Here is a 25,506-nt window from a genome sequence, read left to right on the forward strand (position 1 = left end):
GACTCAAAGCAGAACTGAAAGGATCAGGATCATTGCTAAAGCTGCAGGGAGATTCCTTGGAACAAAGGAGCTTGATTGGGCAGATATAGAAAACAGGCTAAAGGCGCTAAATGGGAGTCGGAGTGATGGGGGTCTGCTTTTGGGGAGTCAGGGTGATCAGAGTGACGAGATGGGGGTGGGGGTGGTCTCCTGTCCTCGTCCAGTCTCGTAGACGCACGGCTACCAAGCAGCGACATCAGTGGAAATATTAAAGCCTATAGAATGAAGCCTAAAGAATAAAGCTGTACGGTGGAAGCACCGAACGTCAAAGAAGGAGAGGAAGATGAAGAAGAGTCTCCCTGGACGACAGAGTCTGAGGACTACGACAAAGTCTGAGGAATACAGTCTGGCGGTAATGCAACACTTGGATGCCAACCGCCATAAAACAACAACAACAACAACAACAACAACAACAGTCTCCCTGGAATAAAGCCGGTTGGTCTCTGAAACAACAACAACTATTCTAGTCACAAAGACATATCATGACCTCATAGGCTTTGTAACATCAAAGCAATGGAAGGAGTACTTTTACGGACTACGACAGTCTGAGGACTACGAAAAGTCTGAGGAATAAAGTCTGGCGGTAATGCAACAATTGGATGCCTGGACTAAAACTGTGAGGAGACCTTGCTCAACACCCGGTCTGGAGAGACGGGAGATGGCGGAGGAGAGTGGATCGGGGATGGAAGACGTTCTGGACGGCGTGGAGGAGCAGCCTTTTCTGCCTGCACGTGCCCGGAAACGTAAAAACTCCCTTAGCTCGTCCGAGGGTTCTGGGAATGAGCAGCAGGATGAGGCTGAAGCTATTGATATCCGGGGTGAGAGCAGAGACTGTAAGGTGATCATAAAGCTTGCACAGGATAGTGCATCCTTTAAGGAGTGGAATTCAGTGGCATTGTCAAAGAGCCTAACTGTAGCTGTGGGAGTTGTTGTTGTTGTTGTTGTTGTTGTTGTTTTATGGCGGTTGGCATCCGAGTGTTGCATTACCGCCAGACTTTATTCCTCAGACGTTTCGTAGTCCTCAGACTCTGTCGTAGTCCGTAAAAGTACTCCTCCCATTGCTTTGGCGTTACAAAGCCCATGAGGTCATGATGTGTTTTTGTGACTAGAATAGTTGTTGTGTCAGAGACCAACCGGCTTTATTCCAGGGAGACTCTTCTTCACCTTCCTCGCCCTCTTTGACGTTCGGTGCTTTGGAAGTACAAAGCCCATGAGATCATGGGACATCTTTGTTGTTTTACAAAGCCCATGAGGTCATGGGACGTCTTTGTCGTTTTATCCTTTAGAAGTCCTTCTTCCATCACTTTGGCGTTTCTAGGCCCATGAAGTCCAAGCGCGTTAGAACATCCTCTTGCTCCTCATCCTCGGCTCAGTCTCCAACCCCCCACCTCTATAAACGTTTACCCAGCCCTGTGCTACATAAGTAAGCAACCACAGCCTGACACAAACCCTGTGACTGGATCGCCAGAACGTTCCGCAGATTGAACTCCCGCCCATTATTCCGAAACCACAAGGCCAACCCGGCCCTTTCCCTATCATAAGCCTCACAGCAAATCAGCACATGCTCGACAGTCTCTGGCACCCGACAGTGACCACACAGACCGGTCGGGTGTTTGCCTATCCTACTCAGTGACCAATTGAGTCCAGTATGGCCAATCCTCATGCGGGTGAAGGCCCTTTCCTCCCACGCGTTCCTGCCCATAGACCCGCAAGGACCCACACTACCCTGTATGTGATAGAGATGCCGTCCAGTAACACAGTGGCTCCAAAATTCCTGCCAAAGGCCGACCACATGACTCTTGATAACGGGCTTGATTTCAGACTTGCCCAACTCAACCGCCACATCAATTGATGGCCGCCGAAGGGAACGTTTAGCCAGTGCATCAGCCATTTCGTTACCATCCACCCCCACATGCGCAGGGACCCAAATGAAGGAAACCCTCACATCCTTCCTGGACAGGGAGAGCATCAGACAGAAGATGCCATTCAACACATCCTGTCTGCAATCCGATTTCCCAGATTTAATGCTTTGCAATGCAGAAAGGCTGTCAGAGGCCACCACAATGCCGCAACACTGCAAAGCAGATTCCGCCCATTCCAACGCCAACCGTATCGCTATAAGTTCCGACGTGAAAACAGAAAGGCGATCTGTCAACCTCTTCTTGACCGCTAGCCCCAGGTCAGGCACAAAATAAGCGGCGCCAGTACGCCCACTCTCAGGATCCCTAGACCCGTCGGTATAAATAAACACATCACCTGAGTGCTTATCGATGAGCGCTTGAACGGCAAACTGCGGTGCCCTCCCAGCGACTCCTCTAAGCTTGCCATGCAAGCTAACATCAACAGGAGCCGGGACAAACTTCCACGGAGCTATAGCAGACAGAGCCACCGACGGGCTCACACGCAGATCACCAACCCCCGCAAGCCGCGCCTTCGCATTTCCTACCTGGCTGAAAACCATACCGCCAGCCTCACTCTGCCCCCCATCAACCCTGAGAAAGTCCCTCACCGGGTGAGAGCTCGTATGACCTTGCACATTCACCCAGTAAGCCAACAGAAGTTCTAGCCTCCGGAGCCGTAACGGCAATTCCCCCAACTCAACCTGCAGCGCCGAGACAGGGGAGGTCCTAAAAGCCCTACAGCAGATGCGCAAGGCCTGGGCTTGCTCCACATCAAGCTTCTTTAAGTTAGTCTCAGCCGCAGACATGTAGGCTATACAGCCATAATCAATAGCCGCCCTCATGACGGCCCGATAAATACCCAGGAGCGACCTTCTGCTGGCCCCCCAGTCCTGGCCGGATAGACAACAAAGCAAGTTATTCACCCTTTTGCATTTACCACTGACCTCATCAATGTGCCGACGCCAACTAAGCCTCTCGTCAAAGGTGACCCCCAAGAACCTCACCTCCCTGACCTGTTCGAGCACCTGCCCATGCAGTCGAAGGGAGACGTCCCTATGCCCATTGAAGAAACAGATCACTTGAGACTTCCGTACGGACAGTTTAAACCCCCACTTCAGGGTCCACTGCTCCACCTGCTGTATTGCCCTTTGCAGTTTCACCTCGTAAAACCGGAGATTCCTCCCTCTCACCCATAGAGCGCCATCGTCAGCATAAAGGCTCCTCCCAACAGACCCATCCACGTCGTCAAAGATGTCCTTAATCATAACATTGAACAAGAGTGCGAGTGTCCTTAGAGATGGCTCGCTGCTGGTCGTGTGCAAGGACGCGGCTCAGCAACGGAAGGCGATTGGAACTAAACGTCTGGGTGGAAAGGACATTCTTGTGTCTGATGCTGAAAGAAACACGGTCAGAGGAGTTATCGTAGGTGTCCCTACGGCGACGTCTGTGGATGAAGTTAAGGAGAATTTGACTGGAGTTACGGTGGTGGACGCTAGGCGTTTGAAGGTGACCCGGTTTGGGGTAAGATGTGACAGCTTGTCGGTAATGGTAACACTTGAAGGGAGGTGCCTGCCTAGTAAGGTGTTCATTGGGTACATGTGCTATAGCGTCAGGCCATATGTTCCGCCGCCCCTGCGTTGCTTTAAGTGCCAGCGCTTTGGGCATATTGCAGCGGTCTGTAGAGGGAAGCAAAGATGTGGTAAATGTGCAGGAGACCACGAGTATGGGAAGTGTGACGTGGGTGCAAAACTGAAGTGCTGTAACTGTGGGGAAGAACATAGCTCTGCCTACGGGGGATGCAGGTTTAGCAAAAGAGCTGCTGAGGTGCAGAAAATAAAGGTCTCTCAAGGTATATCCTATGCAGATGCAGTCAAGAAAGTTTCAAGTAACGAGTTTAGAGTAAATACAGAGAGAGGAGCCAGCGCTGCTCCCGGCCAGGGCGAAATGAGAGAAGCCAGCGTGGCTCCCAAGAAGTGTGAAGGTTTCAAGAGTGGAGGTCCCAAGTGTGCAGGTTCCAGAATTAATGAGAATACCCTGGTTGTGGATAGAGAGGATTTTGTACTCTTTATGGTGGATGTTGTAAACTGTGCTGCTCAGACTCAAAGCAGAACTGAAAGGATCAGGATCATTGCTAAAGCTGCAGGGAGATTCCTTGGAACAAAGGAGCTTGATTGGGCAGATATAGAAAACAGGCTAAAGGCGCTAAATGGGAGTCGGAGTGATGGGGGTCTGCTTGTGGGGAGTCAGAGTGATCAGAGTGACGAGATGGGGGTGGGGGTGGTCTCCTGTCCTCGTCCAGTCTCGTAGATGCACGGCTACCAAGCAGCGACATCAGTGGAAATATTAAAGCCTATAGAATGAAGCCTAAAGAATAAAACTGTACGGTGGAAGCACCGAACGTCAAAGAAGGAGAGGAAGATGAAGAAGAGTCTCCCTGGAATAAAGCCGGTTGGTCTCTGAAACAATGACCCCCAAGAACCTCACCTCCCTGACCTGTTCGAGCACCTGCCCATGCAGTCGAAGGGAGACATCCCTATGCCCATTGAAGAAACAGATCACTTGAGACTTCCGTACGGACAGTTTAAACCCCCACTTCAGGGTCCACTGCTCCACCTGCTGTATTGCCCTTTGCAGTTTCGCCTCGTAAAACCGGAGATTCCTCCCTCTCACCCATAGAGCACCATCGTCAGCATAAAGGCTCCTCCCAACAGACCCATCCACGTCGTCAAAGATGTCCTTAATCATAACATTGAACAAGATAGGGCTACACACACTCCCCTGCGGGATCCCATTCTCCACCCCATAGACCCCAGAGTAAGCAGCGCCCACTCTGGTTTGGATACGCCGGCCAGACAGAAAGCTCCGGACCCAGTTAAACAGTTTACCCTTCACACCACACTTCCGCAGCTTAATGAGGAGCCCATCCTTCCAAACCATATCGTACGCCTTCTCCACATCAAAGAGCACCGCAATAACCTTTTCTTTCTGAGCCCTGGCCAGCTGGATATCAGATTCCAAACACAACACGGAATCCATGGTGTTCCTGCCCCTACGGAAACCACTCTGGTGCGCGGGAAGCAAACCCTGACTCTCCAAGAAGTAATCCAACCGCTCGGTAACCATGCGCTCCATCGTTTTCCCGAGCTGCGACGTCAAGGCAATCGGCCTATAACTTGAAGGGTCAGACGCTGGCCTACCCGGCTTCAGAACCGGCACCACCGTAGACTGTTTCCACGCAGATGGAACACAACCTGAATCCCAAACACGGTTGAAAAGACCCAGGACTAGCCCAAGCGTGTCATGAGGTCAGTGGTAAATGCAAAAGGGTGAATAACTTGCTTCGTTGTCTATCCGGCCAGGACTGGGGGGCCAGCAGAAGGTCGCTCCTGGGTATTTATCGGGCCGTCATGAGGGCGGCTATTGATTATGGCTGTATAGCCTACATGTCCTCGGCTGAGACTAACTTAAAGAAGCTTGATGTGGAGCAAGCCCAGGCCTTGCGCATCTGCTATAGGGCTTTTAGGACCTCCCCTGTCTCGGCGCTGCAGGTTGAGTTGGGGGAATTGCCGTTACGGCTCCGGAGGCTAGAACTTCTGTTGGCTTACTGGGTGAATGTGCAAGGTCATACGAGCTCTCACCCGGTGAGGGACTTTCTCAGGGTTGATGGGGGGCAGAGTGAGGCTGGCGGTATGGTTTTCAGCCAGGTAGGAAATGCGAAGGCGCGGCTTGCGGGGGTTGGTGATCTGCGTGTGAGCCCGTCGGTGGCTCTGTCTGCTATAGCTCCGTGGAAGTTTGTCCCGGCTCCTGTTGATGTTAGCTTGCATTGCAAGCTTAGAGGAGTCGCTGGGAGGGCACCGCAGTTTGCCGTTCAAGCGCTCATCGATAAGCACTCAGGTGATGTGTTTATTTATACCGACGGGTCTAGGGATCCTGAGAGTGGGCGTACTGGCGCCACTTATTTTGTGCCTGACCTGGGGCTAGCGGTCAAGAAGAGGTTGACAGATCGCCTTTCTGTTTTCACGTCGGAACTTATAGCGATACGGTTGGCGTTGGAATGGGCGGAATCTGCTTTGCAGTGTTGCGGCATTGTGGTGGCCTCTGACAGCCTGTCTGCATTGCAAAGCATTAAATCTGGGAAATCGGATTGCAGACAGGATGTGTTGAATGGCATCTTCTGTCTGATGCTCTCCCTGTCCAGGAAGGATGTGAGGGTTTCCTTCATTTGGGTCCCTGCGCATGTGGGGGTGGATGGTAACGAAATGGCTGATGCACTGGCTAAACGTTCCCTTCGGCGGCCATCAATTGATGTGGCGGTTGAGTTGGGCAAGTCTGAAATCAAGCCCGTTATCAAGAGTCATGTGGTCGGCCTTTGGCAGGAATTTTGGAGCCACTGTGTTACTGGACGGCATCTCTATCACATACAGGGTAGTGTGGGTCCTTGCGGGTCTATGGGCAGGAACGTGTGGGAGGAAAGGGCCTTCGCCCGCATGAGGATTGGCCATACTGGACTCAATTGGTCACTGAGTAGGATAGGCAAACATCCGACCGGTCTGTGTGGTCACTGTCGGGTGCCAGAGACTGTCGAGCATGTGCTGATTTGCTGTGAGGCTTATGATAGGGAAAGGGCCGGGTTGGCCTTGTGGTTTCGGAATAATGGGCGGGAGTTCAATCTGCGGAACGTTCTGGCGATCCAGTCACAGGGTTTGTGTCAGGCTGTGGTTGCTTACTTATGTAGCACAGGGCTGGGTAAACGTTTATAGAGGTGGGGGGTGTTGGAGACTGAGCCGAGGATGAGGAGCAAGAGGATGTTCTAACGCGCTTGGACTTCATGGGCCTAGAAACGCCAAAGTGATGGAAGAAGGACTTCTAAAGGATAAAACAACAAAGACGTCCCATGACCTCATGGGCTTTGTAAAACAACAAAGATGTCCCATGATCTCATGGGCTTTGTACTTCCAAAGCACCGAGCGTCAAAGAGGGCGAGGAAGGTGAAGAAGAGTCTCCCTGGAATAAAGCCGGTTGGTCTCTGACACAACAACTATTCTAGTCACAAAAACACATCATGACCTCATGGGCTTTGTAACGCCAAAGCAATGGGAGGAGTACTTTTACGGACTACGACAGCGTCTGAGTCGGAGTGGCGAGATGGGGGTGGGGGTGGTCTCCTGTCCTCGCCCAGTCTCGTGGAAGCGCGGCTGCCAAGCAGCGACATCAGTGGACATATTGGGGCCTATAGAGTGAAGCCTAGAGAGTGGGGCTGTGCGGTGGAGGCACCGAGCGTCAAAGAAGGAGAGGAGGATGAAGAGGAGTCTCCCTGGAATAAAGCCGGTTGGTCTCTGAAACAACAACAGCTATTCTAGTCACAAAGACATATCATGACCTCATGGGCTTTGTAACACCAAAGCAATGGAAGGAGTACTTTTACGGACTACGACAGAGTCTGAGGACTACGACAAAGTCTGAGGAATACAGTCTGGCGGTAATGCAACACTTGGATGCCAACCGCCATAAAACAACAACAACAACAACAACAACAACAACTATTCTAGTCACAAAGACATATCATGACCTCATGGGCTTTGTAACACCAAAGCAATGGAAGGAGTACTTTTACGGACTACGACAAAGTCTGAGGAATAAAGTCTGGCGGTAATGCAACACTTGGATGCCAACCGCCATAAAACAACAACAACAACAACAATTGGATGCCAACCGCCATAAAACAACAACAACAACAACAACAACAACACCTATGGAGCTATTATAATATCTGGATATGATAAGAATCTTTTATTTGCGATAAACCACGAAAAACTGAATAATAACACTAAAATGACAATAAATAGATTTTGGTAAATACATATACAAAATGTACAGTTTAGCGCTATGTATATAATATAATTAAATTGACGTATAAAAACAAAATTGCATTAATGAGCAAATGTTCTGATGTATTGTAAAAGTAATGAAGAGGCACACCAGCTTTAGACCAACTTTAAAGGCGCAAAGGACGAACTCAGGTGGAAGTGCGCATGTGCACTCCCCCGTGCGGACTGATACAACACACACGTGCGGGATCGCATCGCATCTCTCGTCTCCCGTAGATTTCCGTCTTCTTCTGAGTCAGCTCGAACTGTCTTTCTTCGTCTTAATTTTGTCCCGTACACTGAGGGAACTATATTATGATAGATCAATGCGCTTAGACACGCGGAAACGTGCTGTTCGTGGGGACGACACTAACCCGCGGCTGCAGAGTGGTAGGTGCGTTTTATGATTGATACGTGGCATGTCTAATTGGCAATCCACGCCACAAGGAAATGAGACTCAGATTTGGGTCAAAAAAATCACTCATTCAACCTTTAAGGTGAAGCTCATATTTTAATAGATCCATGAGTGAAAACGGCTTGATTTTATGATGACGCAGTGGCAGCTGCTCTCTGCTCGCCCTCCGCGCTCACTCCTCACCTCGAGCTCGGGTCGACTTTTCCCGGTTCCAAAATAATTCAGTTTCCTTAAAACCAGTTGTTTAATATTTCACTTTATCTCACACTGGGCTCTGCGCTGCTCTAGTAACTCTCTCTGATTGGTCAGCACAATCACATGGTACGCAAACCTGATGCAAACCTACGTAACTTCCAGGCCGCGTTGCCCGGAGAGCTAAAGGCTAACTTGCGACATGCTTGGTGGAGCTCAGCTCAAGCCCCCAGCGGCCAAGATGGCGTACAATTCAAGTCGATGGCAGCTGCAGAATACCTATGTGACTGGGGCATTGTGGCGTAGCATGGAAAACATCATAATGGCCAATGTGAAACCTGTGGAAAAGAAGAAACTGTCCCCCATATTTTAATGGAATGTATTAGGTTTGCTGTCCAGAGGAAATCACTTTTTTCCCACCTTTTTGATTTTGGGTTTTAATCTGTGTCAGTGAAAACTTTGCTTGGCCCCTCCTTGCCTCAGCAGCAGATGTACAGAGCGTCGTAACGGACTATCACCAGTAAGAGGCAGCAGTGCGCTGTGTGGCGCGCAGTCTGCCGGAAATACACACAAAGAAGAAGCAAACCTCCTCCACACGGCGTCTGCCGCTGGACTCTCTCGGCTTCATCGCTTTGATCTGATTAAACCCAAGACCTACAACGGCTCCAACTCAACACAGCCGAAGGTAAGTGGAGAATGACATTATATTTGTACAGGAATGTGTTTCATTCACTTATATCCAGCGTGTAGGCCAACGTTAGCTAGTCAGCTAACGCTACAAACAACGCAAATTAAATTAAAACTCTTTTCACCGGCTCGGCTGGATGTGAAGTGAATTACTGAGAGTGTGTTTCTACTATTATTTTACACAATTAATGCTGCTTATGAAAGATATACGTGTTTCCACCGTTGTCCCGGCAACAATACATCGCTTCACGCGGCGCCACAACATCCGGGACGTCACAACATCCGGGTCACTTGCCCCATGTCATTTAGCGAGAGGGAAACGACACTGACTACCGAGTAAGCTAGCTGCGATCTCGGACACTAAAACCGTTTTAATGCCTAAAAGTTGCTCAGTTTTTGCCTGTTCAAATCAGGCTTGGCAAGAAGAAAATGCTTCATTCTACAGGAGACCAGCAGTTAAAGGTCAAATACGAACTCAGTGGCTCCAAGCGATCAACCGAGTCGAAGAGATGGCAAGACATGGAGCCCAAAATCAAAGTGGAGCTACGTTTGCAGTCGTCATTTTATAAACGGTTAGTTCATGAAGGCCCAGTTAGCATAATGATTGTTTATTATCAAACTGGATTTCTTTTCTCTGCTGACACTAGCTCATGATGCTACCTCATTTCAAATTTCAACACTCAAGATTGAGAAGAAAACGTTTATATGATTATATGTCTACCTCGAAAAATATGTAAGAATTAGTTATGTCCCATCAAGTTTTTCTGGCCCTGATCCAATTCCGAGTCATGTGATTTTGAGTATCTGCCGATACCGAGAACCGATCCGATACTTTTGTAACGCATAAAAAAATGCACAAATGCAACATAAACAGGTTGTCCCCAGTTTTTATTTTATTTCTTAACACTTTAATAGTGCACCTTTATTTGAGGTAGCTTTAAGAAATGATAGTGCAAAATTTGAATTAAATACAAATAGCAGCTCAACTTAAAGGCGGTATGGACGATTTTTCGGCGATTTGAGAACGCAGGCGGAAGTGCGCATGCCACTCCCCCGTTTGGACTGATACAACACACACGTGCGTTTGTTTATTAGCGCGACGGATCACATCACATCTCTCGTCTTCCATAGATTTCTGTCCACTTCTGCGTCAGCTCGAACTGTCTTTCTCCGTCTTCATTTTGTCCCGAACACTGAGGGAACTATATTATGATAGATCCATGCGCTTAGGCACGCTGAAACGTGGGGACGAACCGCACGCGGCTGCAGGTGAGCGATAGGTGCGTTTTATGATTGATACGTGGCAGGACAAATTATTTATCCACCCCACGAGGAAATATGATAAAAAAATTGCTGAAAAAAATCGTCCATTCCACCTTTTAAAATACCCAGCGGGCATGTAAACAAATGAGCAAAGTGTGTATTAAATGAAAGTGCAACAGTGTCATAAAGTAAGGCCAGTAATGTGCTTTTCAGAACTGCACTCTTAATTCTCTTCTGGCTTAAATAATGAAATGTATGTTTTTCTTGATGAAATCCGTTTGAATTTCTTCGAGTCGAGACTAAGTCAGGGGCGAGTGTTAAGTTAAACTAATAAGAGTAAAATTTATATCTGATCATTGATTGGGATGCAACATCCGATTTCGATCGAGTCTGAGAGCACATGATCGGATCGGGACCTCCCTAGTAGGAATCAAGACTTTTGTCATTTCTCATTTGCTCTTTGGTGTAGATGCCAGGGTCTGGATCAGGTTCTCATAAATGGCTGACCATTGGAGATTTGGCCAGTCTGTGGCTTTGAGTATCTTATAAGGACAACATTTTAGCACAGCGTGTGATATCTTCAGCTCATAACAATGCTTTTCTGATGCTCCAAATGCTCTGCGTAACCGTATGACACGCCATAGTTAAAATAACGGCCCCCCTTATTAGGTTAAGTGACCCGGATGACGACGTCACCGTGAAGCTATGTATTCGGTCGGTAGTAGTTCATAGCGAATCGGGATGGAAGTTACATTATCCAATATGGCGGCCCTCGATACGCTTCAAACACTGGGTCAGGGTCAGGGTACACTTCGCATTTGGACTCAAGAGAGAAAACTATTGCCTGAACTGTAACAGCGGGACGCACTTTTTTTTTTTTGTGGGTAACTTCTGACACTATGTAGATTTCTCAGCCAATCAGAAAGCGGGCAGCTTCTGGGTGGGAGTTGACCAGTTGGCCGCGCCACTTAAGCTATGTGAGTGTGTTAGCAAGAATCAGAGTGTTGGGAACACACAGTAAACAATAGGATGCAAAACTGCCTTGATGAACTTAAAATGTTCATGTGAAGCGCTTTCAATCAGGCCTATTCATCTGCACAGCGCTGTCATTTTTCTGCTTCATCAATTAAATATATAGATTTGATGAAATCAGATGTCACTTGAGTTTTTTGTCATTTTCATCCTATTTTGCCCTCTTCTCTATTGTGCAAGGTAGCAACTCTGAACATATATATCCTCAGATTTAGAGCGTGTATCTACATGTATATAACATTCAAATTTGGCATATCACTTAAGCAACATGTAAAATATGAAGTTGACAATTGCAAATTTGAATCCTGATGATGATGATGATGATAAGTCTGTTTGTATGCGTCTAACAACATTTTGTAATTTTTCTTCATCAATTAAATATTTAGATTTGATGAAATCAGATGTAACTTTTCACTCTTGAGTTAATTAGCCACGAAGGAATTATTTGGGACACTAAAATCAAAGTCAAGATTTTTTTAGTTTCTCCTTCTCTTCAAAAAGTGGAATGAAAAACTGAATTTTAACCTGAGAATTTAAGAGACTATAAAGCCAAAGGTTGAAAAGGTTGTGAACCGCTGTCTGTGTAGGTAGGTACCTTCAGTGAATGAATATAATCTCCAGTCAGTGTCAGGAATAGTATGAGAAGCAGCTGCTATAGTAGCAGCAAAAGAAGCAATAAAACATGCACAAAAATAATTATCTCACCTCTGACATCCTTTCTGCTTCTGTTGCCACGGTAGCAAAGGTGTCATCTTGCTCCTCCTTTGATAAAAAAGGGCAGCTCTTTAAAGCGAGGATCGAGAGCAGAGGCCAGTTGCAAAAATCTTTTGTCCAGGTATCTCTTTACTAGGTCTTCTCTCTCTCTCGTGTAACGGTCGAGTCAGCTGTTACACTTATGATCAAATAAACCCTTAGGGTAGACTACGAAACCCAAAAAATAGCATTAAATGGGATCTTTAAAGATCCTAAATGTTTTTGCTGAATGTTCCTGTTTCTGTGTGCTTGTTCAGACATTAGTCACTCACTTGGTTATGAAGTTATCTTAGGTGTGAAGCAGGCTTTTAGATAGGATTTGAAAACACCCCGTCCAGATAATTTTGTCCGGGGGTACGGGGGCCGACTAAGCGTAATGCGAATAGCTTCAGCATTCTCCGGACTAATAAAAAGTACATAAAAAAAGGTTATGAATATGCGTATCGCACCATATTTTCCGACGCTTTTAGAGAATAAAGCAGCGCTTTTAACACTGTGCGCCGTGTACGAGTAGCTTCTGCAAACAAGTAGCTTCGGCATTCTCCTGACCACGGCTCGGCAGCCAATCAGAGCCAAGCACACAAATTTCGTCAACTAATCAGCGCGCAACATGCAAATTTTCCCTTGTAAACAGTAAACTGTCATGGCGCGGACCATGGCGGACAATTGTCAAACGCTTCCCGGCCCGATTTAATGATAATATTCCCTTTTTTCTAAGATTTATTTATAAAATGCACTCGAAAATTCCCGTCCACATTTCAGAATACCCCGTCCAAAATACGGGAAAACGGGCTAAAAGCCTGGTGTGAACTGACCCAAACTACCATTTTTAGATCCAATTACTTTCCCAGGAATGTTGTGTAGGAGCATTGCGACCCCTGTTGACCAATTTGTGCCATGACTAAAACTTATTTTGTTTCCCCAACATCTTTCATCAGTGTTTTTGTTGTGTGTCTCTTGAAGAGGAAAAACGATGTGCTTTTGTTTTAGTCGAGTCTCTCAAACCCCTAGCATTGAGAGATGCCTGCCGTGTGGGGCGGGCTGCGGCCTGTTGAGTTTGAGTCCGGCTTTTACCTGTTTGCTGCATGTCGTTCCCCAGTCTCATACCCATTTCACGCTGCACTGTCCAGTCAAAGCCTCCTACATGCCAAAAAATCCATTGGGGAAAAAAAGTAATCAGATTGTAAAATACAAAGGATCAAACATGACTCTCCAACTTTACACATTCACACAAACACATTTCATTGTTTCACCGTATGTTCATTGATGTTCCAACATCTTTTTGCCAAAATGTTGAATGTAAACAACAAATGACAGAGCTCTCACGGTCTTCACCCAAAGCCAGAGCCTGTTACACTGTCCACATTCTTATAGCAACAGTAAGTCCTGGTCATTTCATAACTCACTGAAGCTTGTGGAAATGACTCTCATTTTTCCGTAACAACACCACTCTCAACAGTGATAAGGAACTGACATGAGTATTAGTTCTTCATTTAACACTATTATTACTTTGTGTTCTTTTTCTGTGTTCAGGGCAGATCTAAAGGTCCATCAGAAGAATGGGGTTCAGCTGTGACCAGTGTGGAAAGACATTGAGATCTGCTTCTGCACTCAAGAAACACTACATAACTCACACAGGAGATGAACCTTACAGCTGTGATGTTTGTGAGAAGGCATTTTCAGACTCAAGCAGCTTAATAAAACACATTAGAATCCACACTGGAGAAAAACCCTTTGAGTGTGACCAGTGTGAAAAGGCTTTTAAAACATCACATGTGCTCTCGCTTCACTATCGAACCCACACAGGAGAAAAGCCATACAAGTGTGACCAGTGTGGAAACAGTTTTTCTACAGCAAGTAATCTCAAAAGACACAACAGAATCCACTCTGGAGAGAAACCTTACAGTTGTGATGTTTGTCAGAAGGCATTTTCAGACTCAAGCAGCTTAATATCACACATGAGAATCCACACTGGAGAGAAACCTTACAGCTGTGATGTTTGTGAGAAGGCATTTTCAGTCTCAAGCCACTTAATATCACACATGAGAGTCCACACTGGAGAGAAACTCTACAGCTGTGATGTTTGTGAGAAGGCATTTTCCCAGTCAAGGAACTTAATATCACACATGAGAATCCACACTGGAGAGAAACCTTTTAAGTGTGACCAGTGTGAAACTGCTTTTAGAACATCAAATATGCTCTCGCTTCACTACCAAACCCACACAGGAGAAAAACCATACGAGTGTGACCAGTGTGGAAACAGTTTTTCTACAGCAAGTAATCTCAAAAGACACACCAGAATCCACACCGGAGAGAAACCTTACAGCTGTGATGTTTGTGAGAAGGCATTTTCAGACTCAAGCAGTTTAATATCACACATGAGAATCCACACTGGAGAGAAACCTTACGGCTGTGATGTTTGTGAGAAGGCATTTTCAGTCTCAAGCAGCTTAATATCCCACATGAGAATCCACACTGGAGAGAAACCTTACAGCTGTGATGTTTGTGAGAAGGCATTTTCAGACTCGGGCTGCTTAATAAAACACATGAGAGTTCACACTGGGGAGAAACCTTACAGTTGTGATGTTTGTGAGAAGGCATTTTCAGACTCAAGCAGCTCGATACGACACATGAGAATCCACACTGTTGAAAAGCCGTAGCTTTATCAGATGCTTCTGTTTTCATATCAAACACCTGCTAATGTTCATGTTTTACAATAAATGAGCTTGTCAACTGGAAATGTCTTGTTTTTTTTATTTCGACTCATTCAAGAGTCATTCTCAATCTCAGGATCTAGTTTGAGAAAGCAGATATTTATTCTACTCTGAGTAGGCCCCGCCCACCAGGCGCAACCTACTGATGAAGGGTGTTCACAGTTAGGATACAAAGGAGAGTAATCTCCAGTGAAACAGTAAAAGGCTATCAACCCCGTTTGTTCCTTTCACTCATCACTAAGTACCTGATTAGCATCAGAATGGCCAGGGCTTCTCCCGCCCCAAGGCCTCAAGACACTATTGTGTACGAAGGGTATGTTGAACCTTAAACTTCTTTCTGAACAAAATGGCCGCTGTAGGACATATGTGTCCAAAGAGACCTTTAAAAGACATGACCTTTTAAAGGAAAGCAAAGCAAAATGTTGGATGGGTTGAAGAATGTTCCCCATCCCCCATGGACCAACAACACTGTCTTCACCACACCCCCCTCCCCCCCTTTGGGTCAACACCTCTGATAAAGAACAGAGGACACCAAATGGGTCCAAGGACCTGACCCCTGTGGAGAAGTGGAATCGTCCACTGTAACAAATCCTCTTGTTCTGCTGGATGGAAACTTTCTCAGGATTAAGTTCTTAATGACTGTATTTCACATTTAAACTGACTTAACGTTTACTGTGTGATCTAAACTTCAAACCAAATCATGCTTTAGTTTAGTTTGCCTTAAGAACTGTGTTTGAAATATGTTTCTGTCATTTTTAATGTACTTCCTCATGACCTGCTAATGAGCTATGTGTGTTCATTGACATTGTTGTTATGGTTACATGTTATTTTGCTGATTTAAGTTGTAGGCACGCCCACTCTAGGCCACACCTCCAAGGTCAAATAAAAAGACCATTGAGCCTCTGCTCGCTCCTCTTCTTGATCTGAACTTCTACCAGGACACAGGTCGTAGATGCCAGGGGCCCCTCCCCCATCAGGGAGAGGCTCCCATTGTCTCCCACGTCTCAGCACCATGCTGCATCGTTGGACACGTCATAAATCTTCTAACACTGAACTCTGAGCAAAGACCAGTGCCACAGACGGCTCTAAGGACCCCAAAGATCTCTGAGGAGGCCTTGATCCACACCTGAGTCTTCTCTTGGACACGTGAGACCTGAGAGTGGCTGAAACTTGCAGAGTGGCATTAAAGTGAGGTTCCATCCAGATCATTTTAGAATTAATCAAAACTTCCTTTTCACTACCAGCTTTTCTTTTAACTAAGTCCAGGCATAGCTTGTGTAAAGAATGTGTAATGAATTGCTCTGATATTTTTGTCTATTAAACCACACAAAATCATTCTGGTTTATAGACGTTTTTATTGATCTTTTTTTTAGAGTTATAATTGTCAGTGAATGAATAGAGTTCTCCCCTTTCAGAAAATGAGACTCAGTAAGTATTAATGTTTTGCTGAACAAGCTTCAGATGGAGCACTTTTTAAATATAAATGTGAACAATAACTATCTAAAATCCTAGTCCCAGAGGATATACATGACATATTGGTGCAGCTGCGTGAGGAGGATGTGAGAGATTGACCCTACATAATGGTGCTGCCCGTGTGAGGATGCATATGTGGCATACCCAGCGGACCGGGACTTACTTATCAAGATTCCCTTTTAAATGATAACTCAATTGAAATGACCAACAATGCTTCCCTTTTATGTAGTGAAATTGGACAGAAGTCACACAGGTTTGTTACATTGAAGAGGCAGGAGATGTTTCCATTACATTAATTTATTAAATAGGTTATTTTACTTTAAGCTTCTTTGTTACTTCAAAATACGAGTGCAGTTAAAGACATTGCATTTACAATAAAACAATTTCCCCAGACCCTCTTGTTCACACATTGCAGAAGAACAGAAACAAGCAAGACTAGGCAGGACTACAGTCCAGGTTCTTGCTCCAGAGGAAGAACTAGAAGAATAAAAGCTGTTAGCATCCAGGGGACCGCACCCCGGGACCGCACCTCAGAATAACAAGAATCTCCCAAACCCCTGCTAGACATCCGCTCAGGTCAGTAGGCCCAAAGTGCAGCGATGATGACATTCCCCACAGTCATCTTCTAAAGTGCCTAGCAGGGCTGCTAGCCACCACATGGCCATTGTTCACAGTAGAACGCTAAGGGAGTCCAAGGACAAAGCTCTCAGCCACGGAGCAGACCTGGCATATGGAGAGCAGGGGCATCACAAGCAAAAGCAGCAGAGTGTGAGGCTCAGAGGAAGTACAATAAGTGACCTCTGGCTTTTATACGTTTTAGCTTTGGCTTCACCTGCTGGTTAGTCATTAAAGCCCACCCCGCCACATTTGTTTGGGTTGGAGATGGTTAACGTTATTATAGTATAGTATTTAACTATTGCAAGATTTCATTGACCACAAAGTTGTGAAAAGTGAAATGAAGCTTTATTTTAATTGAGAAGCTTTTTAACGGTAAACCATCTCCAACCCAAACAAATGATTCACTTTGATCTTTCCCAGACCCAGGCAGTGACACGGATTATGAGGCAGTTCATTTGTGCTTGTTCTCATCCAGACGCTGCTTCAGATACTCCTGATGGCTCTTTATTTTAAAGTCTGTACCAGAACTTGACTCATTGATCACTGGTGCAAAGTGAGTGTCTATTATGTAAAAACCCCATTAATATGATATAATATGAGAGGATCCTCAAACATTGACATGACTGGAGCGCGTGAGTGAAGCAACACTCTAAAACGTTGTCGACCAGGGCCAAGTGGGTACGAGAAAGTTGGGAAGTGCCTCATTTCTATGATTGCTGGCATGTGGTGAAAGGTAACTAGAATAGAAATATTGTCTTATGCCATCTTGATTTCCTAGTTTTCACCCACATGCCTTGTATACTTTCAGGACTCAGCAAAAAACTGGATGCACTGTCAAAAAAGAAGGGCAATGATAGTATCAAGGAGTGGATAAAGGGGATAACATACCAGCTGTATTAGTGTGTTATGTGGTCAGACCTGGTGATGAAGACACCATAAAGGAGAAGTGGTTATATTCTCTTATATTCTTCATGATAAAGAAACAACCATTGTCACAATTTTTTTTGCAAAACATTTGTTCAGGTAGAGAATGCTTCGTTGAGTTGGAGGAACTCTTAACAAAACCTCATTTCCTAAAAGATGTTGTCAAGATGTCCTCATACGGTCAGACAAGTGGAGTAGAAAGCTATAACCTTGTCAACCACTTTGCTCCAAAGATGTACAGCTTTTCATACCATGGTATGTGCAGCAGGTCATTTCAACTTTAGCACTTACGGTTTCCTTTTATTTTTCAAAGTGTCTTAGTTTTAATTACAGGGTCTATCACTTTATTAAAGGATTCTTCTAGCAGCCATGCACTACAATGAAAATGCTGGTAGGCCCCAAGCCATGACAAAGGCAGGTTCTGCACAATACAGCATTGCCTTTAACATATTCAAAAAGAGAGGCTACACCATGAAAAAGGTCCTAGTTGATGCATCTTATCGTAAGTATTATCAACTCAGGATCTGGACATTTCAGAATTTTCACATTGCTAATGATGAATGTCATTCTTCATTTCAGACAAACATTTTCAGAAGTAAGAAACTTTTTGCCTTGGATTGATTGAATTGGATTAACATACACGCATTCTTATGCTAATTGCTAACACTCCACTTTCTATCTAAATTCCAACTTGCACCTGTCATAACTGCTCCACTCTTAGAACTACTTATATAGGCCTCACTGGTACTTGTGCTCACTGTGCCATCACTGTCTTGTCTCTCTGGTTGTGGATATGTTGTTTGTGACTTTCATAGCTAATCTGCTCAAACTGCTTCTATATATGTATAATGAAAAATTACAATTTTAGGAAAAATATTGGGATACAGAGTCACTCTATTGACTATAAAAAAATTATGTAATATCAAGAGTATTTTCTACATCCATAAATTTGTAATTTTACCTAAACTGAAGTGAGTGCATCAAATGATTTTTGCTTACTTCTCATTTCTACCGACCTTTTCAGAATACGTTGACGCTTTGATCTGTTGCTGAGAGAACTAGAGAAGTCACCCCACAACAAGCAGGACAGCCAGCTGACTGAACCACCACCACCACTCAGTCAATCTTTTGAGAGACCAGTCAACGCTGATGCAATTGAAACATATTTCACAAGATTTGGAAATAAGTAGATAGAGTTAGATTTATTCTGTTGCAAGATATTCATTGTAGATGATATTAATGGATTAAGACAGGTTGTCTCCAATCCTGGATGATCTGTCATACAGACAGGACCTGGTGTTGTCTTCTCTATCTTGGCTTGCACCTCTGATTCTGTTTCCCTAGAATCCACTGAAATTGGAGATGTATCATCCCCAAAAAGACTCCGGTCTAAGACGGAGATTATCGCACCCCGACACCAGGCTCCTCCCACAAGTGTGCTTGATATAAGATAAGATAAGATAAGATATTCCTTTATTGTCCCACATGGGGAAATTTCATTGGTGCAACGCAGGTAGATACAGAGGTAGATCCAGAAGAACAGATCACTTATAGGAAGTCTGAAAAACACTTTCAGTAGAAGATCTCCTATAAATAAATAAAAAAAATATGCAAGAAGAAAGACCTCTACATTACAGTCAACCAAAAAAGAGTGAAGGATAAATTGGCAAAGGCTGAAACAGAATCATGTGGTATGTATAGGCTTAAATTATAGTTCACAATACCCCTTTAATACCACATACATGTAGAACAGCCTTTGGTAAATAATCATTCAATTTCACTCTTTCTGTATAATAAAAATGCACCTTACATATCTATCATTTGTCTCGATAATAGTTTATGATTATGATTTTCCTTCAGGACGACTACGAGAGGCACATCCGGAATAAGGACTGTGTGGCAATAGAGGCAAGATACCATCACAGCTGCTCTAACAAGTACACAAGATACCGTCACAGCTGCTCTAACAAGTACACAAGATACCGTCACAGCTGCTCTAACAAGTACACAAGATACCGTCACAGCTGCTCTAACAAGTACACAAGATACCGTCACAGCTGCTCTAACAAGTACACAAGATACCATCACAGCTGGTCTAACAAGTACACACGATACCATCACAACTGCTCTAACAAGTACACACGGTTCCTGTTCACAAAGAACAAACAAGATGAGAGCACAAGGTATATTAATTAATAGTTCATTAATTTTATTATGATATTTATCGAAAATATATCTCTTGTTAGGGCCTAGAAATGGTTGAAACAGAATAAAGTTACTCTGGAAATTATTTTCATTTACCATACAATTTGTAATGAAAAATGTCTCTTTATCCAGTGAAACCAGACATTGGACATACGTACAAGCTCTTTTGTTATAGTGTGATCACAAAAAATATTCTGGAAGAGCAAGAAGTCATGCGTATGACAAAGCTATTGAGAATATTCGAAAAAATGGTTGCAACACACGAAGCTTTGGATGCATCATCATACAGGTATGTATTTATGACTACCTCATTTCAAACACAATATTTGTATCAACTGATAATCTGTATTCACTACAGTAACTATTTTCAAGAGTTTAATTAATAATTTATTTTCCAGGGGCTATCAATTGAAGAGAAGCTGACTTCCCTCAGATATCATTTCATCGACCAAGTCAACAAAATGCGAGCGACTTTGTGTATGTTGAAACTCTTCAGGCTGGTGATGGGCTTAGTGAAACAGATGAATGTAAATTATTGCTCTAAAATGAATGTTGACCTCAGAGACCTGTGTGTAATCTTATCAAGTGCCAGCCATTATATTTCATAATTAAAAGTTTTATATCTTTAATTCATTAGTTTTTCATTTGTATTGTTGGTGTTGGTATTGTTAATGGATTTGTGAAAAGTTATTCAGGTTTGATGAAAATTATCAAAATCTAAAATTGTTTCTAAATTACAGATTTTTCACTTTTTACACTTACTGGTGTAAGCTTAATATTTATCAGATCAGTCTGAGGTTTTGTATATCCAAAAGGTTTTGTATATAAGTTGCTCCTCAATGTGTAAACAAAAAAGTAATTATATATATATATATATATATATATATATATATAATATATATATATGTGTATATATATATATATATATATATATATATATATATATATATATAAAAATATATATATAGATAGTATATATATATATATATATATATATATATATATATATATATATATATATATATATATAGTATATATACCTTGCCTGCATCTCGAGCTTTAATGCCAGTAAAAAGTGCCAAAATGGCATAATTTTCGCTATTTATTGAACTTCAACGGGCTATTTGTCAAAAACTGCAGGGATTTGGTTTGTGGAACTTTTTTTCATGTTACCTCAAGTATTTACCTTTTAAGAAAACACCAAAAGAAAGTATCCCCCATAATGTTCCTACGAAATCGAATTTCTAGCCACTTTTCTGTCTTCGGCAAATGGCCGAATATTGTCTCGAAAATCCATTTACATGTGTGAAAACAGAATCAGAAAACGTTTTATTGCCATTGTCAGTGAACAAAAATCACAGACTAGGAACTTGCATTGGTGAGTGAATGATGAAAAGCCTAAAAGTTATTGAAAAAAACTAGATTTTAGCCAAAATATTTTTATTGAAAATGTGTAATGAATATTCAGGGAAATTAAATTGCCAAACTCGATCCTAATCATTAATTGGAACTATTTTGGATTAGTTTGGGGTGAATCAAACACCCCAAACATATTCCTAATTTGGACAAATATAACTTAAACCAGCAGTTTAAATGTGAAATACCGTCATTAAGTCATTAGCAGGCTCACTCTGTCATTGTGAGCCTGCTACAAGGGAACGTAACGAGTCATGGTCCAGTTGTCCAGGATTTCGTAGATTGGTGCGACACGTCCTTTTTACAGATGAACCATCTTCAAAACCAAAGACATGAATATAATTTTAGGAAACTCCCGAGGACTAAGGAACTCACCTGCATAAAAGGTCAGACAGTGGAGTGTGTAAATCATTATAAATATCTTGGGACTATCATCGATAACAAACTAAACTAATGGGCAAACTGTGAAGCCGTGTACAAAAAGGGGAGGAAACTGTTCTCTTTCCACATAGACAGAACAATGCTCACGATGTTCTACCGCTGCTTCATTGAATCAGTCATCTCCTTCAGCCTGGTGTCTTGGTTCAGCAACCTACCCTTAAAAAATAAGAACTCCCTTAACCAAATTGTGAGGTGGGCTAGTAGGCTGATTGGAGAGCCACAGCTGAACCCAGAATCCCTCCTCACTAGAGCGCTACAGAGGCTCGTTGGGTCCATCTTAGAAGACGGATCCCATCCACTAAATGCTGAATTTCAGCTTCTTCCATCAGGCTGCAGGTACATAAAGCCTCTGTGCAAAACGAAGAGATACAGGGGCAGTTTTGTTCCCTCAGTTATTAAAATACTGAATAGCCAGACTGCACAGCCCTCTTAACCTATTTATCTATTTATTCTTTTTTGTATCTATGATGGCTTTTACTCTGTACTTTATTCGCTGTATTCTGACACTATTAACTGTTTGTATACTTTTTATCCATGTCTCTATGTCTGGAGCACTAGTCGTCTCTGTTGTGTCACTGCCCGTTTTCTGTCAATGTCATTAATGTTGTCTATGTGTGTGTGAGCAGCCCACTCTTTTTACCTGCAACCAAATCTACCCTCGGGTACAAATTAGTTACCTTACCTTACCTTACCTTACCTTTAAGGACTTAATCCTGAGAAAGTTTCCATCCAGCAGAACAAGAGGAATTGTTACAGTGGACGATTCCACTTCTCCACAGGGGTCAGGTCCTTGGACCCATTTGGTGTCCTCTGTGTTCTTTATCAGAGGTGTTGACCCAAAGGGGGGGAGGGGGGTGTGGTGAAGACAGTGTTGTTGGTCCATGGGGGATGGGGAACGTTCTTCCACCCATCCAACATTTTGCTTTGCTTTCTGCAACAGTGTCTTGAATGATGAAAAGGTCATGTCTTTTAAAGGTCTCTTTGGACACATATGTCCTACAGCGGCCATTTTGTTCAGAAAGACAATCCCTCTTTGAACAGAAATGGAAGTTTAAGGTTCAACATACCTGTCGTATACAATAGTGTCTTGAAGCCATGGGGCGGCAGAAGCCCTGGCCATTCTGATGCTAATTAGGTACTTAGTGATGAGGGAGCTAAAGTCAGCTAACAAAAGGGTTTGATAGCCCTTTACAGTTAGGATACAAAGGAGAGTAATCTGAAGTGAAACTGTAAACACCCTTCATCAGTAGGTTCCGCCTGGTGGGCGGGGCCTACTCAGAGTAGAATAAATATCTGTATTCTCAAACTAGATCCGCAGATTGAGAATAACTCTTGGATGAGTCGAAATGTCCTGTATTTCTAAAAAACAGTGTCCAGATGACAAGCTCATTAATCGTAAAACATGAACATTAGCAGGTGTTTGATATGAAAACACATGCATCTGATAAAGCTAAGTCTTTTCAACAGTGTGGACTCCATTGTGTTTTATTAGATGATTCTTTTGTGTAAACCTTTCACCACAAACATCCCAGCTGTAAGGTTTTTCTTCCGTGTGGATTCTGGTGTGGGTCTTGAGATTACTTGCTGTAGAAAAATTGTTTCCACACTGGTAACACTCGTGTGTTTTTTCTCCTGTGTGGAGTCTGGTGTGTGATATTAAGCTGCTTGAGTTTGAAAATGCCTTCTCACAAATATCACAGCTGTAAGGTTTCTCTCCAGTGTGGATTCTCATGTGTGATATTAAGTGGCTTGAGGTGTGATATTAAGTGGCTTGAGTTTGAAAATGCCTTCTCACAAACAAAACAGCTGTAAGGTTTCTCTCCTGTGTGGGTTCTGTAGTGTTTCTTGAGGGCAGAAGCAGACCATGTCTTTCCACACTGGTCACAGGTGAACCCCATTTTTCAGATGGACTTTTAGATCTGCCATGAACACAGAAAAAGAAGACGCAAACTTATAATAGTTTAAAATAAAGAACTCTCAGTTCCTTATCACAAGCTTCAGTGAGTTATGAAATGAACAGGACTTTACTGTTTCTATAAGAATGTGGACAGTGTAACAGGCTCTGGGTTTGGGTGAGGACCGACAGTATCAAACCAGTCCGACCCAGAGCTCTGTCATTTAAACATGTTTACATTCAACATTTTGGCAAAGGGGGTACAGAGCAGTTAGCGCTCTTGCACCCAAGAAGGGAGTTTTGCCTAACATGTGTTAGGCCCTAGTGAATGAATTTGAGAGTAAAGTGAGAGTGAATGGTTATCTGTGTGTCTAGGTCTGTCGGCCCCGCGACGAGTTGGCCACTGTCCAGGGTGTAGTCTCACCGTGGAGAAAGTGGGGGTGTAAACAGAGCATGACACAGCGGCACACGGAAATCCCAAGTTATCAAAGAATAAAAGCCAATATAGCCGCAATTGGCCATCCCCACGCCTATGCCGCAAGAGGAAGGTGTGCTAACAGACCCCACTTTCCTTTTTGCGTCTTCATCGCTTTGTTTGACATATTAAGAGAAAGGTTTGCGACGCCGCCGCACAAAGTCTGTGACTCGTAAAATAAAAATTTTGATAACTTTTGATGTCCCACTCCCCAACACCATTTTCACCAAATTTCAGCTGTTTCTGGCAAACGCCCTGGGAGGAGTTTGTAAAAGTACAACATTTGGAAAAACTCCAGTCACGTTTAGCAAATTTTTATCCAATATGGCCGACATTTGGTTGGACAGCGTTGCAGTTATAATATAATACACCCCACGGGGAGGAGTGACTTGAGAGCGTTGATTGAGGATGAGGAGCAGGTGCGAGGGGCGATGACGCGGGTGTTCCCTGTCCTACGCCCTCCTTCTCGGCCAGGAAAAACTACAAAAACCTCCTTGGGAAAATTTTGAAACCTGGAGGAGCTCCTTGTGAAGGAGGGATCTGGCTCTCACAGACGGACAGGCGGACCCACGCATTAGTGTGTTGATGGAGCTGGGGAGAGGCGTCCCTCCATGGTGGCCGACGCAGATGAAGTTAGGTCTTCCAGGTGAACTTACGCAGGCTTCATTTGTACGTTCATATCAAGCTTTCTATTCACAAACAAAGATATGTCCTTCCAAAATATTTGAGTGCAAGAGCAGTCCAAAATATATGTGTGACAGATTCTTGGACACTATGACAGAATGAACAAAGAGGGTCGACATTTAAGCCAAATGTAGAAATAATACTGTTCAGAGTCACATCTATGCAAATGTTTAGGCACAACTCCCGAATCTTCTGACTGAGAATTTCCTCTGCAAAAGCCAAACACGGTTCCAATCAATGTCATTAAAATAATTATTCCAAACAAAAACAGATTCTGCTTTACTCGTGGACTCTCTAGTAATGCGTTTTCTGATACATTTGTTATTAGTCTTGAAACTTAAAAAGGATCAGAGTTAGCAATGAACAAGTCTTGAGAATCTAAGTAGGTGTATTATAAGAATAATGTAACTCAAAATATGAAACTTATACACTTATAATATTGATTGTAATGTGGTGGCGGAGGTTCCAATACAGGTTTGAATGGAAGACATAAATAAAACATAAATATGCTGG

At 43.7% G+C, this 25,506-nt stretch overlaps 2 protein-coding genes across 3 annotated transcripts in view; one reads left to right on the forward strand and one right to left on the reverse strand.

Annotated features, from left to right (window-relative positions):
• LOC140368450 (uncharacterized) overlaps nt 1-25,506 on the reverse strand; it is a 109,401-nt gene that overhangs the window by 52,584 nt on the left and 31,311 nt on the right. The gene's annotated exons all lie outside the window — the stretch shown is intronic.
• LOC140367126 (uncharacterized) lies at nt 8,951-14,879 on the forward strand. 2 transcript variants are annotated; one of them, XM_072453467.1, is made up of 2 exons: nt 8,951-9,099; nt 13,688-14,879. In XM_072453467.1, exon 2 carries the CDS (start codon nt 13,709-13,711, stop codon nt 14,807-14,809), a length of 1,101 nt encoding a protein of 366 aa, XP_072309568.1. In that variant the 5' UTR covers nt 8,951-9,099; nt 13,688-13,708; the 3' UTR covers nt 14,810-14,879. The 2 variants fall into 2 exon arrangements, with proteins under 2 accessions (XP_072309568.1, XP_072309566.1); XM_072453465.1 differs by lacking the exon at nt 8,951-9,099 and adding an exon at nt 9,414-9,673 and having other exon boundaries at nt 13,683-14,879.

This window comes from Eucyclogobius newberryi, unplaced genomic scaffold, assembly GCF_026437365.1.
Source record: "Eucyclogobius newberryi isolate DKJ021-1_F unplaced genomic scaffold, fEucNew1.0.hap1 SCAF_2, whole genome shotgun sequence".
NCBI classification, from domain to species: Eukaryota; Metazoa; Chordata; class Actinopteri; order Gobiiformes; family Gobiidae; genus Eucyclogobius; species Eucyclogobius newberryi.